This window comes from Xiphias gladius, chromosome 23, assembly GCF_016859285.1.
Source record: "Xiphias gladius isolate SHS-SW01 ecotype Sanya breed wild chromosome 23, ASM1685928v1, whole genome shotgun sequence".
Taxonomy (NCBI): domain Eukaryota; kingdom Metazoa; phylum Chordata; class Actinopteri; order Istiophoriformes; family Xiphiidae; genus Xiphias; species Xiphias gladius.
Window position 1 is genome coordinate 29,541,836 of NC_053422.1, and position 16,858 is coordinate 29,558,693.

The 16,858-nt window shown below is 40.9% G+C and overlaps 1 protein-coding gene across 2 annotated transcripts in view; it reads right to left on the reverse strand.

The window, feature by feature from the left end:
- Positions 1-16,858, reverse strand: part of LOC120785090 (storkhead-box protein 2-like) — a 102,759-nt gene that overhangs the window by 3,857 nt on the left and 82,044 nt on the right. For both annotated transcript variants that reach the window (XM_040119429.1, XM_040119428.1), the window contains one exon: positions 3,071-5,483. In XM_040119429.1, the coding sequence (XP_039975363.1) occupies positions 3,071-5,483 (2,413 nt within the window). The remainder of the gene's footprint in view (positions 1-3,070; positions 5,484-16,858) is intronic.

Consider the following 16,858-nt stretch of genomic DNA (forward strand, 5'->3'; position numbering starts at 1 on the left):
GGTAGGGGCTGAAACCACTTCAGATTGCTCCAGGTCAGCCTGAAGCTCTTTACGTGTCTTGTGTGGTGTTTTTTCCACAAACCACACAAACCTTCTCTCGTTGAGTTTCTTCTTAGTGCCAAGTCGTGGAAGGATCTTAACAGTTTTATGACTGTGGAACTTCTTGATAACATTACGAACTCTTGAAACAGTGATTTCAAGATCTCCAGCGATTGCCTTGTAGCCTTTGGCATTGTTATACTTTTTTGATAATATTTGTGTGGCTCCCAGAAAGTTCTCGTCTTTGCCATTGTGAAAACGCAACTGAAAACAACGTAGAAAGGGGCTTTTTTATGGTGTAAAACTATAATTTATTGGTTAATTCAGGTCACGTAAACAGTGAAAATTAAGCACATTTTTTATTTTCTTTGAGGAACTAATTTAAATTAACCAAAATGGTGCCAATAATTGTGTCCGGCTTATATTTTATGTATTTATTTCTTTTTTCACTGTATAAAAGAATTTTCTTTTGTTGTTGTTCAATAATATTGGACATTTTATTAAATATCCTGATAATACAAAATTGGTTCATTTGCATTTATTTCTGAAGATATTATAAATTCTGAACTAAAAATTCACGGGTCAATTCAGGGCCAATAATTTTGACCAGGACTGTAAGATATTAAAAAACAAAAAACAAAAAAACCCCACACACACACACATGCACACGCAAACAAACTATAATTGGATAGAATATAGGAATAGAATACCAAAAATACGGAATATGGAAGTCAGAGGAGAAAGAGTTATCAGTGTTATTGGCCTCAGGGTAAAAACTGTTCCTTAGCCTGGGGTTCTTATGGATCTTATGAATCTCCTTCCTGATGGGGGGCATACAAACAGTCCACTTGCAGGGTGGGTGGGGTACTTCATAATGCAGGAGATGCAACCACCATTGTGGTGTTTGTCCATCAGCAGAGTTTCCATACCACACAGTGATGCAGGATGCAAGATTGCTCACCACCACACACCTGTAGAAGGAAGTGAGGGCCGGAGTGCCAAGTCCAGCCCTCTTCAGCCTCCTCAGGTGAGACTTCACTATACTGGCTGTGTTTGTGTTACAGGTGAGGTTGTCTAAGATGTGCACCCCCAGGAATTTGAAGCCGGGTACGATCTCTCCGATGTATAGAGGAGATAAGAAGTAGTGTTCATATTGTACCTTAGTGGTTGATATTGTACCTCATTGGCATTTTCAATTTGTGCTAGAGCTGAAAGGATTAGTTGATTAATTGTTTTGTCAATCAAAAGAACCATAATTGGTTATTTAGTTAAGTCAATCATAAGTGAAAATTTCTACAAATTCTTTAAGTTACACCTTTTCTAATGGAGGGATTTGCTGCTTGTCTGTGTCTTGCACAATAGTAAAATAAAAAACCTTTGAATTTTTGACTTTTTATCCAACAAAAGAAGACATGAAGATTTCACTCTGGATTCTGCAAAACTGTGATGAGCCTTTTTTTGGACATTTAATACCCCAAATGATTAACTGATAAATGTAAAAAATAATCGGCAGATCGATTGATGATGAAAATAAGTGTTAGCTGCAGCCCAAATTCGCGCATAAAAAAAAGCTTGAGAGAAACAACTATAATTTAGGAATGATAAATATCGCAAACAAGTTTCTACGCTTGGCTGAGGTGAAAAAAATTGCTGTATCAATTAAAAGCAAAATGCAACAGAAACAGACTTTGTAAATAAATTACTAGATACATGAAGCATGCAACTAAAAGTCCAATGAAGTTTCCAATTCCTGAATGGGCGAATATTTGTGGAAGATGAAAAATCAGATCTGTGTAGAGTGATGAGGAAACTGGAACCTTCCTCACATTAAAGCATGAAACAAACAGAAATCTCAGATTTCCATCATGTTTTCCAGTTCTGAATCGTTTAAGCTTTGACCACAGCTATTCTAATGACGTTATTTCATTCTGCCTTCTTGCTGTGAAGTGGTTTAATAGCACCCAACTGGAGAATTGGTGCCACCAATTGTCTATACATTAATTCACATTTTCTTTTTCTAAAATTCTTGGGAAATTTGGTAAAAGTTTGCACTATGCTTACGTGTAAACATTGACATTGACAGAATCATGGAACACACTGTAAATATCACCTAAACAATCCACTCTATACCATTTATGCCACCACTCTGTGGTAAACCTAGAAACCTTTCCTTACTGTTCAGAGAAAGGTACTCTTGTTCTCAATGTCGTATAATACATGAAAAAAGACTGAGCATTATAGGACAGAAAAGATGCTTATGGTCTGCCTAGTTCCACCTTTTTCTTTTACCTTTAACTGAGATCCACATTCAATGGTTGATGAGTATGCTGGGGCTCTAAAATTAATTGTCACATTGTCTCTTATCTTATTTTGTTTTTGGCTTGGAAAGTTATTTCCACCTTGTTTCCAAAGTTTACTGCTTTCTCATAAAATCCAACATTTTACCACGTAGTGTGTAATGCAAAAAGACTTGAATCTTACTATTATCAGTTGGTCCACACTTTGGCACAATTAGAAACTGGCTTCTAGAAATCCTGATCATCAAGTGATTCACTACAGTTTTTTCATGAGGACACTCCTCACTCCTTGAAAGCTTAATAGGTTCTTTCAAAATCATTCTCATAATTACTCGCACTGTCTTATGAGTACCCCGTGCACATACAGTACATACATGATGTGGGAGTGCACAGAGGTCAACTACTGTTGGCACTCAGTGGTGTCCGCCTGAACAACTATTGTCAAAATGTGTCCTTTTCAAATGTCACTTGGAGTCTTTTCTAGCCTTGTGTGTGAGTAGCACTACAACATCATCAGCTTACTGTAAAACTAAAGAGAAATTAATAAAATAGAAATTCAACGTCAAACAGACAAAAATGTATTACGTTTTGGTAAAAATCCCACAGTGCAGTCCCTTTCATTTGATAAATGTAAAATGACAGTGGTAAATATGCCTGTACAGTACAGGGTACAGAAACTACTGTATCAGGTATAAGAAAATGTATGTATGCAGTATGTATCTACATGTTCTCACCGTGGTGAGTTGAATCCACTGTCAACAGTGACAGAGCTGGAGTCCATACTGTCTAGTCTAGCTGAGTGGGCTGACTGCTGGTTCTGACTGGACTCTGGAAGGTTCTCTTTAGCACCAGGGAAGGTGAGGGTTCTTTCAAACCTCCTCTGTAGGTCCCTCTCCTTCTCTCTCTCCAACAGCCACTGCATGGTGCCTGCTCCACCTCCTCCCATCCCAACAACGCCTCCCCCGGCCTTCTCGTCCTCTCCTCGACTTTTAGCCCCACCCTCTTCGAGTTCATCGTCATCCGAGACGTTGTAGTAGTCAAAGGAGGCCTCTGCAGCACTGGTAGTGGGTTCAATCCCCTGTTGGGGGGCAGATGATGTGGCCACCAGAGGTTTGGGAGCATCAAAGGCCTCCTGGGAATCAAGTGCATCGCAGGACGAGGACAGATTAGAAGAGGCGAGAGCTGGTGGTTTTCTCAAGGAGCTGTAGCCAGGCAAAGGGAGGCTGGGAGGAGGTTTGAAGAGTGTGTCTTTACTAAAGATCTCCTTATGTTTCTCCTGACCAGAGGAGGCACTATGGGGAGGTCGTCCATTTGGAAGGGGTGGGTCAGGGATAGAGAGGGGTATTGGAGGCAGGCTGCCACCTTTAGGTCCCACCTTTAAATCCTCCTTATTTTCTGGGGGATGGGGTGTCTGTCTGTCGATTTGCCTGTCAGCGTTGCCTACTTTTAATCCATCATGGCTACTTTTGCCCAGAGTTCCGAGTGGGTTTGCTGCTGTGAAAACAGCCTCCGAGGAACCAGAGCATTGGAAGTAATCATCAGGATGGACAGAGGTGGGCAGTGTATGAGTAAGTATGGGTGAGTATGCTGGCAGGCTGTCCCTGCTCTTACTCTTCTCTAAGCTCCTGCCACCATCCAACCCCAGAGAATCCCCCGGCAGCTTAGCTGAGGGGGGTGTGGCACGAGAGTAGTGAGAAGAGCTCTGATTGGCTCGCAGGGTGCCATCGTCAGTATAGTAACGGCTCCGGTCATCATAATAATCGGGTGGTCCAATCAACCCAGCTCCAAGCGGTCCTTTAGAATTGTCCATGGATCTGGAACGTTCCTTAGCCTTGTCACTCCGTTCGTTCCTGGACTTCCTCTCCTGGGTGTGGGAGTGTGAGCGGTGGACTTTTGAGTGGTGGGCTGATGGGCCATGGCTTGGCTCGGGGAAAGGCATTTCTGTGCGTCGCTTGGCGAGCTCTCCAGACACATCCCATTCTGGTGTGACAGGCAAGTGGGAGGAGTCAAGGATGTTGGGGTTGCTGTGTGCCAGGTGAAGCCGGGCCCGCTGCCGCTCCATGGCCAGGGCATGCTCCCTTGGTGACCGAGCCAGTGAGGACGAGTGGGCTCTATAGTCCCTGTCGGCCAGGTCCAGGTGGGAATCGTCGCTAGGATCACCACGGCACACCCTCGTCTTGCTATGTGAGCGACTGAGTTTGGTCTGGGACTGCTTCCTGTGTCTACCCCCACTTCTCCTACTCCTAGAGCTCTGATTGGCTGACGATGCTTTGCTCCTCTGAGCACGCTCTTCTTCGAGACGCTTCATAACCGCTGTGTGCCGGGCAAGGTTCTCCACGGTAAGGTCAGGGTTGATTCTGCGGATGATCTCCATCTCTATTTGGCGTGGCAGCTGGCTGGGCACCTCCTCATCACGGAGCGGCCACTCCTCAGGGGGAAATTGTGCAGAGAAGGTGGCCAACTGCTTAGCCTTGTCCTTCTTAAAGCTCAAACGGAACAGCTTCAAACCAAACTTCCGACTTCCTGTACTGCTTCCTCCACCGGCTTGCTTCTCTATCTCTGCAGTTCCTCCTCCCCCACCTGCTCCTACGCCACTGCCTCCCCCGCCTCGGTGCTTGGTTAGCGTGTCCGTCTTGAAAGGGAACCCGAGGGTGCTGCGGCTCTTTTCTGCGTTGCCTCCTGTTTGCTGAGGAGGTGTTTGTGGGGAGTGCGGGGACGAGTACACTTCGCGGTGGTCTTTGGGGGAACGGCGTTGCAGGGTAGTGTGATGGCTTGGGGGGTCGTCTCCACGATAAGGGTTGTTGTAAAAAGAATCCCCACCTCCTCCACTGTGGTTTTGGCTGGACTTTGGGTGTGTTCGATCTCGCACGCCTCCAGAGGTGGACGGGGTGATGGTGCCAGAGAGAGGGGAGGTGCACTGTGTCTGCTGATGCTGCTGTCTGTTCTGATGTTGCTGCTGCTGATGTCGGTCAACAGATCGCTCGTCTAAATGGTACCACTTGGAGCTGGTTCGGATTAGACTCGGAGTGATAAAGTATGTCTGAGGGGTTACAATAAAATATCCATCAGGTGTTGGGTAGATCTTCCGCTCACGGATCAGCATGCTTAGCGTGTGGTGCAGAACCTCCTCCGTTGGCGTAGGAACACCTGAGCAAAATAAGAGATAAAGAGAAGTTAGAGCGGGGACATTTCACACAGGTCATTAGGTTGAACTCCAAGAAATGACACCTCAGGAGATTTTTTTAAATTATATTCGTGGTATCCAAAAGCTATGTGAAACCTACCCAGATCAGTTCAGTACTTTTTGCGTAATCCTGCTGACAAGTAAACGAACAAACAAACAAACAAACCAAAAAACAGACAAACATGAAAACATAACCTCTTTGGCAGAGGTAATAAATATTGAAACAGGGCATCTGGGTCACCAGATCAAAAATAACTAGCTTTTAACTCTATGAGTAAAAGTCTGAATGGAGCCTGCATCCCTCCACAGAAAGTGATTATGTAAAGGCCTCTGTATGCTTTAAACAAAGTGCTTGTCAAATTGTCTGAGAGCATCTGAAACCTCCTCTCAGATGGTATAATTAGGGGACTGTCTCCAACCATTTCTGTAAATTTCTGAAACAAATAATCCCACAGCTACACCCACATGCAGTGATTGGTCAGCCGTGTAGTGTGAAAGTAGGCAGGCTGTGAACTTCTCTCTCTAGCGCTCTTTCTTCACTCTCCACACAACTTCTTATGCCACTTTTCTCATGTACCATCAAAATACCACTAGGAGACAAACAGTGAGTTTTGATGAAAGTTTTGCAGACTTTCTGGACCCACTAAGTGACATTATCACCTTCCTGTGATAAAGGTGTCAAAGTAACATATGCCAGACCTGGCACTACCATCTTCAACCTGGAAAGGCCGATAATTTCATCTGATAATGAAATTAACAGCAGGACACAAACTCTATTTAAGACCTTTTGGAGTCAACAAAGCTGTGAATTTCATGAGGACGACGAGATAAAAATGCTCAGGGGACCAAAACAGAGAATTAATTAAGCAAAATGTAAATAATTCAGATTAAGAACATAATGATTAGCAGCCTTCCTCCCTCCCTCTCTCTCTCTCTCTCTCTCTCTCACTTTACAAATACACACACACATAACACCCAGAGCTGTCTCTAAAGAGAGCCTTAAAAGGAACATCATATATTGCCAGAAACATACCTAATGACATACTACTGACTTTCTACTTGCTTAAAGTACATTTACACATGAAATTAAAGCAAATCTCTTGTTCAAATATTCAGTAATTCAGTTAATATTATGAAAATTAGTTCAACAGCCAGGTTTGCTGCTCTGTTGTAAAATGAAGTAGTTATAAAAATCTAGAACAGTATTGAAGATCAATTTAATAGTTAACTTATCGTATACAATTCTGAATAATCCCTTCTGCACTGTGATTATTACTATATGTTTTTTTTCATATTCTGTATAAAATGCTCTTACATATAATTTATGTTTATCTTTACTGATTGACCATTTTAAAAAGCTAAAGTGTGTAATCTCTATGTGAAAAACTTAAAATTGATTAATCTCTCTATGGTAAGTAATTTCAAAATCAGATCCTCCTTCAGACAGAGAAGAATAAACGCTCATTGGAGGACAGTTACAACTTGATTCAAATCTCCACTTAATAAAAAGGACCGCACCCTACAGTGGGTGAGATCTCCTTGGCACATTTTGTACTTTGACATGTTTGGTACCTTAATTCTTTGCAGTTCTGCCTTTCTTTTACTTTAGTTGTGGCTAATCTTTGGTTTTTCCTTTTTGTTTTTTGTCCTTCAGGATTTTCTGGTAGATGCACACCAAGCCTAATCACCAGTCATTTTACCTCTTCTAGACTCGCATTCTGACATAGTTTTTTAAAAATTCTTTATTAAGCTGCGTGTGTACTTTGATTTTTATCTTAAACCAGCCTCAGTTTGCAACTCAACACTAAACTAAGTGAACCTAAGATTTATAATAAGTCTCGCTTGACAGTATTTTAAGAGTTTTGGCATCCGTCCATTTACATTATTTTCAAGACAATTTCACAAGTCTAGTTCGGGAAAGGGAAACCGTGTAGCTGACACCAACTTCAACGTACCAAGGAACCAGCAGAGACACTGCATCTTCTAGAACTTCAGCCTGCTTGCAAGAGCTATTCCATCAGCTGGAACGAGGTTGTCAGCTCAGCAGCCCTGCTTCCAGACACTTGTTGCTTGACAACCGCTGAGTCTCAGGGAGCACCGCATTGCTGGGACGCTGCGAGTGGACTCAGCACTGAACAACTTCGGATCCAACTCAAAGGGGCCAGCTCTGACCCGACGCCACAGAGTAGGCTAAACTTAACTTCTGCAAGCCTATGATAAGAATTTGACGTCAGATAGTGTTCTGAATTATTTATTTTTATTCCCTAGATAAATTATTAAATCCCCTAGTGTTCTGTTCTCTGACAATCCTAATTCACACACTTTATTTTACTATTGCCAAACTAAGTGACCAGTTTATTTTATCCTTCATAGATCAATTTTATTCATCTGTATGATTCCGACCTCATTACTGTGTTCATCACTAATGCTGCATTTATTGGGCTGCTTATAAACATTTAGTTACAATAAATATCCTAATTTATCGTCTTGTCTGGTTTGTTCTTTTAAGGCAGAAATACAAGTTCCCTGAACTGAGAGCTTAACTACTCCCGATTATGAGGTTGATTGTTTTAATCTATTTTCCTTACATAATATATAGGTTGGTGCCCTACAACAAGTGCAAATTTAAATTTAAATCTAAAGTGTGGGCCTACAACTGAGTGCCAGATCCATGAATGGGAAGAGACTGTATGAAATGGTCTTATACCTCTTTCACAGACAGTTTTCACTCAACTTCTGTCTTTTATTTTGTCATGTGCTTTTTTAACTTCTCCTTGTTTTCATCTTTAGCTATTTTTTTGTGTTTATAAACATTCAACTTTGGTAGTGATGTCTCCTCTTTTTGATACACTGTACCTATAATCAATACTGTATTATTCTGTACAGTATAACACTCCTTTGCCCAGTTACACTAAAGTAATAAAGTCCTATACAAGTGTCCAGGTCAAGACTAACAAGACTAACATTTGAGTTGCCTTTGTTCATCACCTGTGATATGAAAATATCAGATTTTCACACACTTACAGAAATAACAGGCACGATAAATGTGTCTATTTTATGAAGGGGGTGTAAGATGAAATGCTTATGTGGTCTTTTGGAACAAGTAGAAACACATTGTACAAACTACATCATTTTGAAGTGTACTGAGTAAGCTGAAAAGGCCTGCTGAGAAAGATTCCTTGAATGTTGCACTGTAAGGAACAGTTAATGGAGCTATAGTTTTTTGTTCCTGTAAGAATCTTTTTTGCTGAAGCAGTTGTTGGGCAGAAGTTTTCCTTTGACACTTCTGGGAACAGGAAGTCACAGTTATCTAATCAAGAGGATACTAATACATGATTAATGGTTTTAGTATGCGGAAATAAGACAGCGGGACAGAAGCCATCTCAGTGACTGACGTCATTTGAGTTTTCTAAAGTGAGGAGATGAATAAGAGATGAAGATAAGAAAGATAAAAACTAATATTCTCATTGTGGGTTTCCCTGCTTTATCTCTAATTCTACCTTTTGCATATGATATAAAACATTAAAAAAAAATGTAAGAGTAGTTAATAAAATAGCCATCCAGTTATTGTGTAAGCGTAATTGTCCACAATCAGTAAACTACAAGCAGCTGTAAGGAAATCATCAGGTAAGGTTTATGAACCTGTGAGTGTCAGAGGACAGTGTGTGTGCGCGTGTGCGCGTGTGTGTGCGTATGTGTGTGTGGTTGTGCGCACGCATTAATTTCAGTTTACAAATGTCCAGACAGCCTCTGGTTTAACTCTCATTTTTTCTTCTTTTCACTGTCTGCTTCTCCTTTGTACTTCTTTCCTGCTATCGCCTCATTTTCCTTCCCTCCACAAACCTCTCTCCCTCTGTCTCTCTTTTTTCTCAGTATCTCCTGCTTTCTTTCCCCATGTCAGTCTGAGGGTATTACTGCCAGTTACATCATAGCAACCTTTCAGCCTAGCCAGAATGATGCAACACCATGCAGACACAGACAGACTGCACACACATGCACACACACACACACACACACACACACACACACACACACACGCACAAGCACAAGCACACAGTGTTTGTCCATCCCTTTTCCTCTCCATTTTGTTGATAAGAAGGCCAAGCAGAGGGAAGGAGGTGGAGGAAAAAGCAGGCTGTGTCTAAAAGCTGCTGGATTCAGCACAGTTTCATTCTGACATCAACACACTCAAACTTCCACATTACAATACACATCCAAATGAATGGTACAGGAAAAACTGCCATCAGGGGAAAACCTGTAGCAGCCATCTTCTATCAGTGATGAGACAAATGTGAAGGACAGCTTGTGAGAGTTCCATGTCCACACTGGTTGGTATACTGAAAGCAGTTGGTGCACTATACAGCTTTGGATTTTATCTGCCTGTAAAACTGAAAGTATGCGTACCTGAAATACTGCTAATGTCTCTCATCTCATCTCAAGTACAGTACGTCAAAGCTAAAGCAGGAAGTGAGTGTGAAAACTGTATTGGATGTTTATAATGGACAGTTTTTCATTTTACTTTCGTCCTTCCATTTCCTAATACGTTTGAATAATTTTATCCTTTTCCTGCCAGTCTGATGGTCTAACTGCTTGTGCTTGTCTGTCTCACTTCTTAATAGTGATATCACTGTGTTTCAAGATCTCAGTAATTAACTTGGTGAGTATGGTTTTATCACTGATAGAACTAATTGCCAAACCCATGAAAATATGATCCAAGTGTTAATAACACAGAATGATCCTGTACACTCCCCACGTGTGACATGTTGGCAGAGTGTTTAGAGTGTATAGCAGCCTCAGTTTGCATTCTCAAGTACACCAGTGGCTCCTCCATCCACACCATCCATCAGTTTACACATTTGGAATAGATTACAGTGATTAATTTTATAAAAAAGGATAGTGGTACAGTATTTTCTTCATACAAGATGGAGTGATTCTGGGATTATCCATGCTTGCTCTCTTTTTCATTTTTTCCAGTAGGTTTGATCAAGTTTTTATTCATACTTCCACTTAGAGTGAAGAAGTCCAGCTGTAATTAAAAGTCATGTTTTTTTGTCTGCTACAGCATACATGCAGTATCAACTCTGTAAACCACTTGTCCTGTGTTCCCCTATGAGAAAATAAAATCTTAATACCAAGAGGGAAAGATGTATATTTCATATTATTTTGTTTCATGATGGTGCCCCCTAGTTTTGCAATAATTGGAATAATCAGAATACTGTCAACTGTCTATGTACGTAGATGGAGAATTGGACAATACACGGTCTGTCAATGACATGTAGCTACAGCACAAGTTTGCTTCTTATTTACTTAAAAAGCCAAGTGTGACTTTCTTTCCACTGGGTACCACAATCATCTGTGCTTGGTCCTCTACTTTTCTCAATATACACCATCTTCCTGGGTCCTGCTCACGTTTTTTTCTTAAGAATGCTTTGCTGATTATACACATTTCTATCTGTCCTTCCCACCAGCTGACACGACTGTCTAAGCTCAGATCTCAGCCTTCTCAGATGATATCTCAAAATGGATGATGGACCTTCAACTCAGTCTCTCTAAGACTGAACTCCTGATGATCCTAGCCAGTCCTTCTGTTCTGCACATTAACTTCCTGGTCAGCTCTGCCTCACTCTTACCAAAGAAGTCTGCCCTGTCACTCAGTCATGTCATCTGTAACACGGTCATATCACACTTGTCACTCGGTCATGTTGCATCTGCCACTCAGTCGCGTTGCATCTGCCAATCAGTCGCGTTGCATCTGTAACTCAGTCAAGTTGCATCTGTGACTCAGTCAAGTAACATCTGTCATGTTACATCTGTCCTTAAGTAATGTGGCATCTGTCCCTCGGTCATCATATCTGTCGTGTCGCATCTGTCACCCAGTCAAGTCGCATCTTTCACTAAATAATGCTACATCTGGCACTCTCATGTTGCACTGACAGACGGTCATGTCTGGCCCGTCACTCAAGTCATATGGCATCTGATGTCACATCTTTCACTCTGTCATGTTGTATTTGTCATTCAGTCATTTTATGTAACATGTCATGTTACACTCGACTTTTTGGTCATCTCTTTTAACAAAGTTCAGCCACACCGACAACCTTTTTGACATGGACTCAATTTTTTGAGGCTGAATCTGAGTTGACGTGCATAAACGTTAAATAAGTTAGACCTAGCAGTAGGTTGGGTGGGTTCAAAGTTGTGAAAGCGGAGGGGTGTTTTCACAACAATATTCAGTTATGGTCATAGCGCCACCCGTTGGCAAAAGGAAATTACACCTTTTATACTCTGAAAAAGTCCTCCTAGTCAGAAAACCCTTAAGACCTGGATCATGCTTTATTGTGATGATTTTAAGTTTGAACTGAACGGCATTTCCCTGGCAGTGCGGCGAATTTTGATGTTTTGACATGAAAACAGAAACTGTTGTAACTTGAATCCACTTAATCAGATTTTCCAAATTTCATGTGGTTAATAATAGTCCCAGCCTGAACTCATCTACAGGCCAATACTGAATTGTAGTAACAGCGCCATCTAAAGGCAACAGGAAATAAGCCTTGTAATCATCATTCATCATTTTATTCACATAAAAGTTTCATGATCCTGTCTAAAGTGGATATACAACAACCTAATGCATGTGCGTTGATCGTTCTCTAGTACCACATTCTGGATACAGAAATTAATACAAGATGTGAAATATGTCATGTCAGCTGCAAAGCACTCCAAGCATGTTCCTCATTTGGGCAGTCTCCAGTGGTTGCGAAAGTGCACAGCTGTGTTAACCGGCATCTTGCACGCACTCCCATCGTGCACAGCAGTGCGAGGGCCCTATCAGTGCTGCTTTTATTAGTATTATCCTTATTATTATTATTATTATCCTCACATTCGAAATGAATCGCATTGTTGTGATTCAAGGTGCTTAAAAAGCCACAAAACTTTGCTCGTGCGTCAGACGTGGTGAAAATGTACATATTTTAAATCGGTCTTGCACATGGGTGTAGCAAAATGGCTCAATAGCACCCCCTACAAAATTTCAACAAAGTAGTGGTCACGGTACATTTTACATGTACGAAATTCGGCAGGCAAATGCAACATCCCAAGACTTACAAAAACGCCTCTTGGATCCATATCCTAAACCCAACAGGAAGTCAGCCATTTTGAATTCACGCTGCAATTTTGGTGCAGTATTTTGCCATTTATAGTCGTTATACTTGAACAAACTCCTCCTAGACAAGTAATCATTTCGACATCATAAGTGGTTAGTCTAATCTAAAAACTTTTGCAATTCTAAATTGCAAAGCTTTTGAGTTTTCGTTGAAAGGCGTCTGTGGCAGCATGGTGAATTTCGATGTTTCACCATGAAAGAGGAAATTGTTGTAACTCAAATACAGATTGTCCAATCTGCCCCAAATTTAACGTTTGATAAGAGTCCTGGCCTGAAGACATCTATATGCCAATATTCAGTTATAGTGCGACTTACCGGCACCAGGAAATGACACCTTTTATACTTTGATGTACTCCTCCTAGCAGGTTGAACAGATCCACCAGACTTTGATGATGCTTTAATGTAAAGAGATGGGATTTCATTGCACAGTGTGTCCCCTACTGAGGGGAATTTCGTGTTTTGACATGAAAATTGAGATAGATTTGGAGTAAGTGATCTGATAATCTTGAAGGGCCTTAAATACTGCTTGCAATAATTTATGCAGATTGGACGTTGACCTAAGAGGAGTTTGAAAAACTAGGTTTCACATATTTTTCAACTTTACGTAAAAGCACCACCTAGTGGCCAATATGCACCAAATTTTGTATGGACCTCAGTGTGGCATGACAAACTACTGGCCAAAGTTGAATGTCTGTAGGAGTGATTGGTGGCAAGATAGGCAACACTTCCTTTTTTGACTGCAACCTACAGAAAGTCATTCCTTTATACTTTGTGCATTTTTAAATTATGAGTATTCTTTTAATAACTTTTGATCATGAGAATACATAGATTCTATGTGCAAAATTTTGTGCAGATTGAACTCACAGCCTAGGAAGAGTTCAAAAAAGTATATTTAGCGTATTTTGCAATTTAGCAAAAAATAATTATAGGCAGAAATGGGCGTGGATTATATCATTAGATACAGCTGAATTCAGGGAATGCAAGCATGTAAGGCTTTTGAATGCGCGATGTACAATGTGGGAGTTACTGGCCAGAACGCCTTTACCTTGATTATAGTGCCACCTGCTGGTGGACATGTTTCATTGCTGGTGTCTGATATGTGTGCACCATTCTATACTCCTCCCCTGAAAATTACACTTATATAACTTTTACGGTGTACGCTGCAGTACCACTGTTATCAACGGAAGAATAAAAATAAACATACAAATAAATAAATAAACAAATAAAAATCCGAGCGATCACAATAGCGTTCACAGTACCGCTGGTACTGGGAACCATGCTGCTTTGCATGTTTGGCCCCCAGCCCACTAAGGCTAAGACCCCTAATAATAAACCGGTAAACCGGCAGCAGTTTCAAGAGGGTCCTTGCAATGGTCGGTGCTCAGGCCATAAAAAGACAAATCGTAATTAGTAATATTGTGCTGTATTCAAATTAACTAACATGGCTGAACTTCTGTTTTAATAGTTTGATTGAACTCTGAGAATTATGAAGCACAGTTTCTTGGCTACCCTACTAGACACACAGGTAACAGGTAGGTTACTGTGATTTCAAATGGTGTTTTCGGCAGCTAGGATCATATATCCTGTGGGAACACCAAAAACACTTTATTCAATCTTTTTTTTTTCCACAAAGTCCTAATGCAGTAGGCTCCTGGCCCCTGTGATGTCTAAGGGAAGGATGTATAAAAAATAGGTTATTTCTAATAATTCAGACAACAGACTAATTAAATCTCTTAAATTACTAAAAACGGGAACAGGCACATACACTCACGAGCACTTTATTAGGAACACCATACTAATACTGGGTAGGGCCTTCCTATGCTCACAAAACAGCCTTAGTTCTCCGTGGCATGGACTCCACAAGATGTTGGAAACATTCCTTTGAGATTCTGGTCCATATTGACATGTTTGCATCACATAATTTGTGCAGATTTGTCAGCTGCACATTCATGCCACCAATCTCCATTCTACCACATCCCAAAGGTGTTCTATCGGATTCTGATGTGGTGACTGGGGCCATTGAAGTACACTTAATTCATTGTCGTGTTCATGAAACCAGTTTGAGACAACTTTTGTTTTGTGACATGGTGCATTATCATGTTGGAAGAAACCATTAGAAGGTCGGTAAATTGCGGCCATAAAGGGATGCACATGGCCGCAACTATACTCAGATAGGCTGTGGCATTCAAACGATGATTGATTGGTATTAAGGGGCCCAATTTGTGCCAAGGAAACATTCTCCACACCATCACCAACAGCCTGGACTGTTGACACAAGGCAGGTGGGGTCCATGGATTCATGCTGTCGATGCCAAATTCTGACCCTGCCATCTGCATGCCTGCGCGGAAATCCAGATTCATCAGACCAGGCTACTGGACAGTCTTCAACTGTCCAGTTTTGGTGAGCCTGTGCCCTCTGCAGCCTTGGATTTCTGTTCTTGACCCAACATGGTCTTCTGTTATTGTAGGCTATCTGCCTCAAGATTCAATGTGTTGTGCATTCTGTTCACCACAGTTGTAAAGAGTGGTTATCTAAGTTACCGCAGCATTTCTTTTACCCAAAACCAGTCTGGCCATTCTCCTTTGACCTTTCCCATCAACAAGGTGTTTCCATCCACAGAGCTGCCATTCACTGGGTGTTTTTTGTTTTTGTTGTGTTCGAAAATCCCAGGAGGTCAACAGTTTCTGAAATACTCAAACCAGCCCATCTGGCTCAAACAATCATGTCACAGTCAAAGTCACTGAGCTCAAATTTTTCCCACATTTTGATGTTTGATGTGAACATTAACTAAAGCCTCTGACCTGTATCTCCAGGATTTTATGCATTACACTGCTGACACATGATTGGCTAGTTGAATGATTTCATATATAAACATGTATACAGGTGTTCCTAATAAAGTGCTCTCTGAGTAAAAATATGTGATTTGTGAGTCACACAGGGGTGTCACTTTTTCAAAAAGTCAAGTTCAAACTAATAAATGCAACACATATAGCATATTGCTAACAGGGCAGTACAGTCGAAGTATTCAATTTTTCCCCAGCCCTAGTGTCCTAGAATTATTTTCAGGGTGCAAGGAGGAAATCAGGCATTATGCTGAATATAAGGCGAAACTATTAAGGTATTAATTTCTGTGTGTAGACTAATTATTTTTATAATTTCGAAATTTTATTCTGGTGCCAGCAGTTGCAACTGAAAGCATGCATTAAGTAATGAAGACGTGGTATCCTGGTGATATTAGTAATTATTCATGACAGTTTGGCAGAGCTCCAAAAGACAAAACTACATTCAGTAGAGCATTTTTCAATAGTTATGGCTCATCATGTTAAGTCTTCTCATCTTTTTGCCTTCAAGTCTTAAGGAAGATGAGTCTCAAGTAGGTAAAGTCTCATAGCAGACAAGTCCAAGTCGAGTCATAAGTCCTCATTTTCATGACTCAATTCCTTCTTGAGTAATGCTCAAGACAGTCCAGTCTTAAGGCTAAAAGTAGCTCCTAACTGGCTGAGTTTGGACAAAGTCCTAAAAATAAGGGATGTGTCACTCATAGCTTTAGGACTTGTCAGTTTTTGGTGTAAGAGTAATTCACAAAGCATTTTATCTCTTAGAGTAGTTTCTCAGTCGGAGAGAAGTTAGATTAATTCAGGAGGACTCCTGAAACACTGAAACCTACTCATAGTTACTCAAATTCTACAGGTAATGTGTCTAATCACATCAGTGTTGTTGAAAAATTGAATGATAATGACCTTTTAAAAGCATATTTTAGCATATGTAAGTTAATAAAGATCCAGTCAGCTCACTGACAAGGCAAAACAATCCAATGGCAGCAGAGATGACAGTTTGCACAGCTCTGCACTATAACTCTGAAAAGAAAAATACAGTTTGATGAACTGGAATATCTCAACCGTCTGTCAGAATTATTACTGACATCAAAAATGCTCTTCAGGCCCCACTTTGTCCCACAGTAAATTAAGTGTAAAACGGCACCAGCTAAATTACACAAATAAAGCTGGTTTCATGGCAATCATGGATCTGGATGGATTTAGCCATCTGCATCTGGATTTCGCAGGTAAAATTTGTGCTACGTGTAGAACTACTCTATCGTAGTATGAAGATTTGTTCAGTCAGCTGAAGAAAAATATCACATTGATATAATACTTAATGAGCTAATATGTAATTTAGTATAGT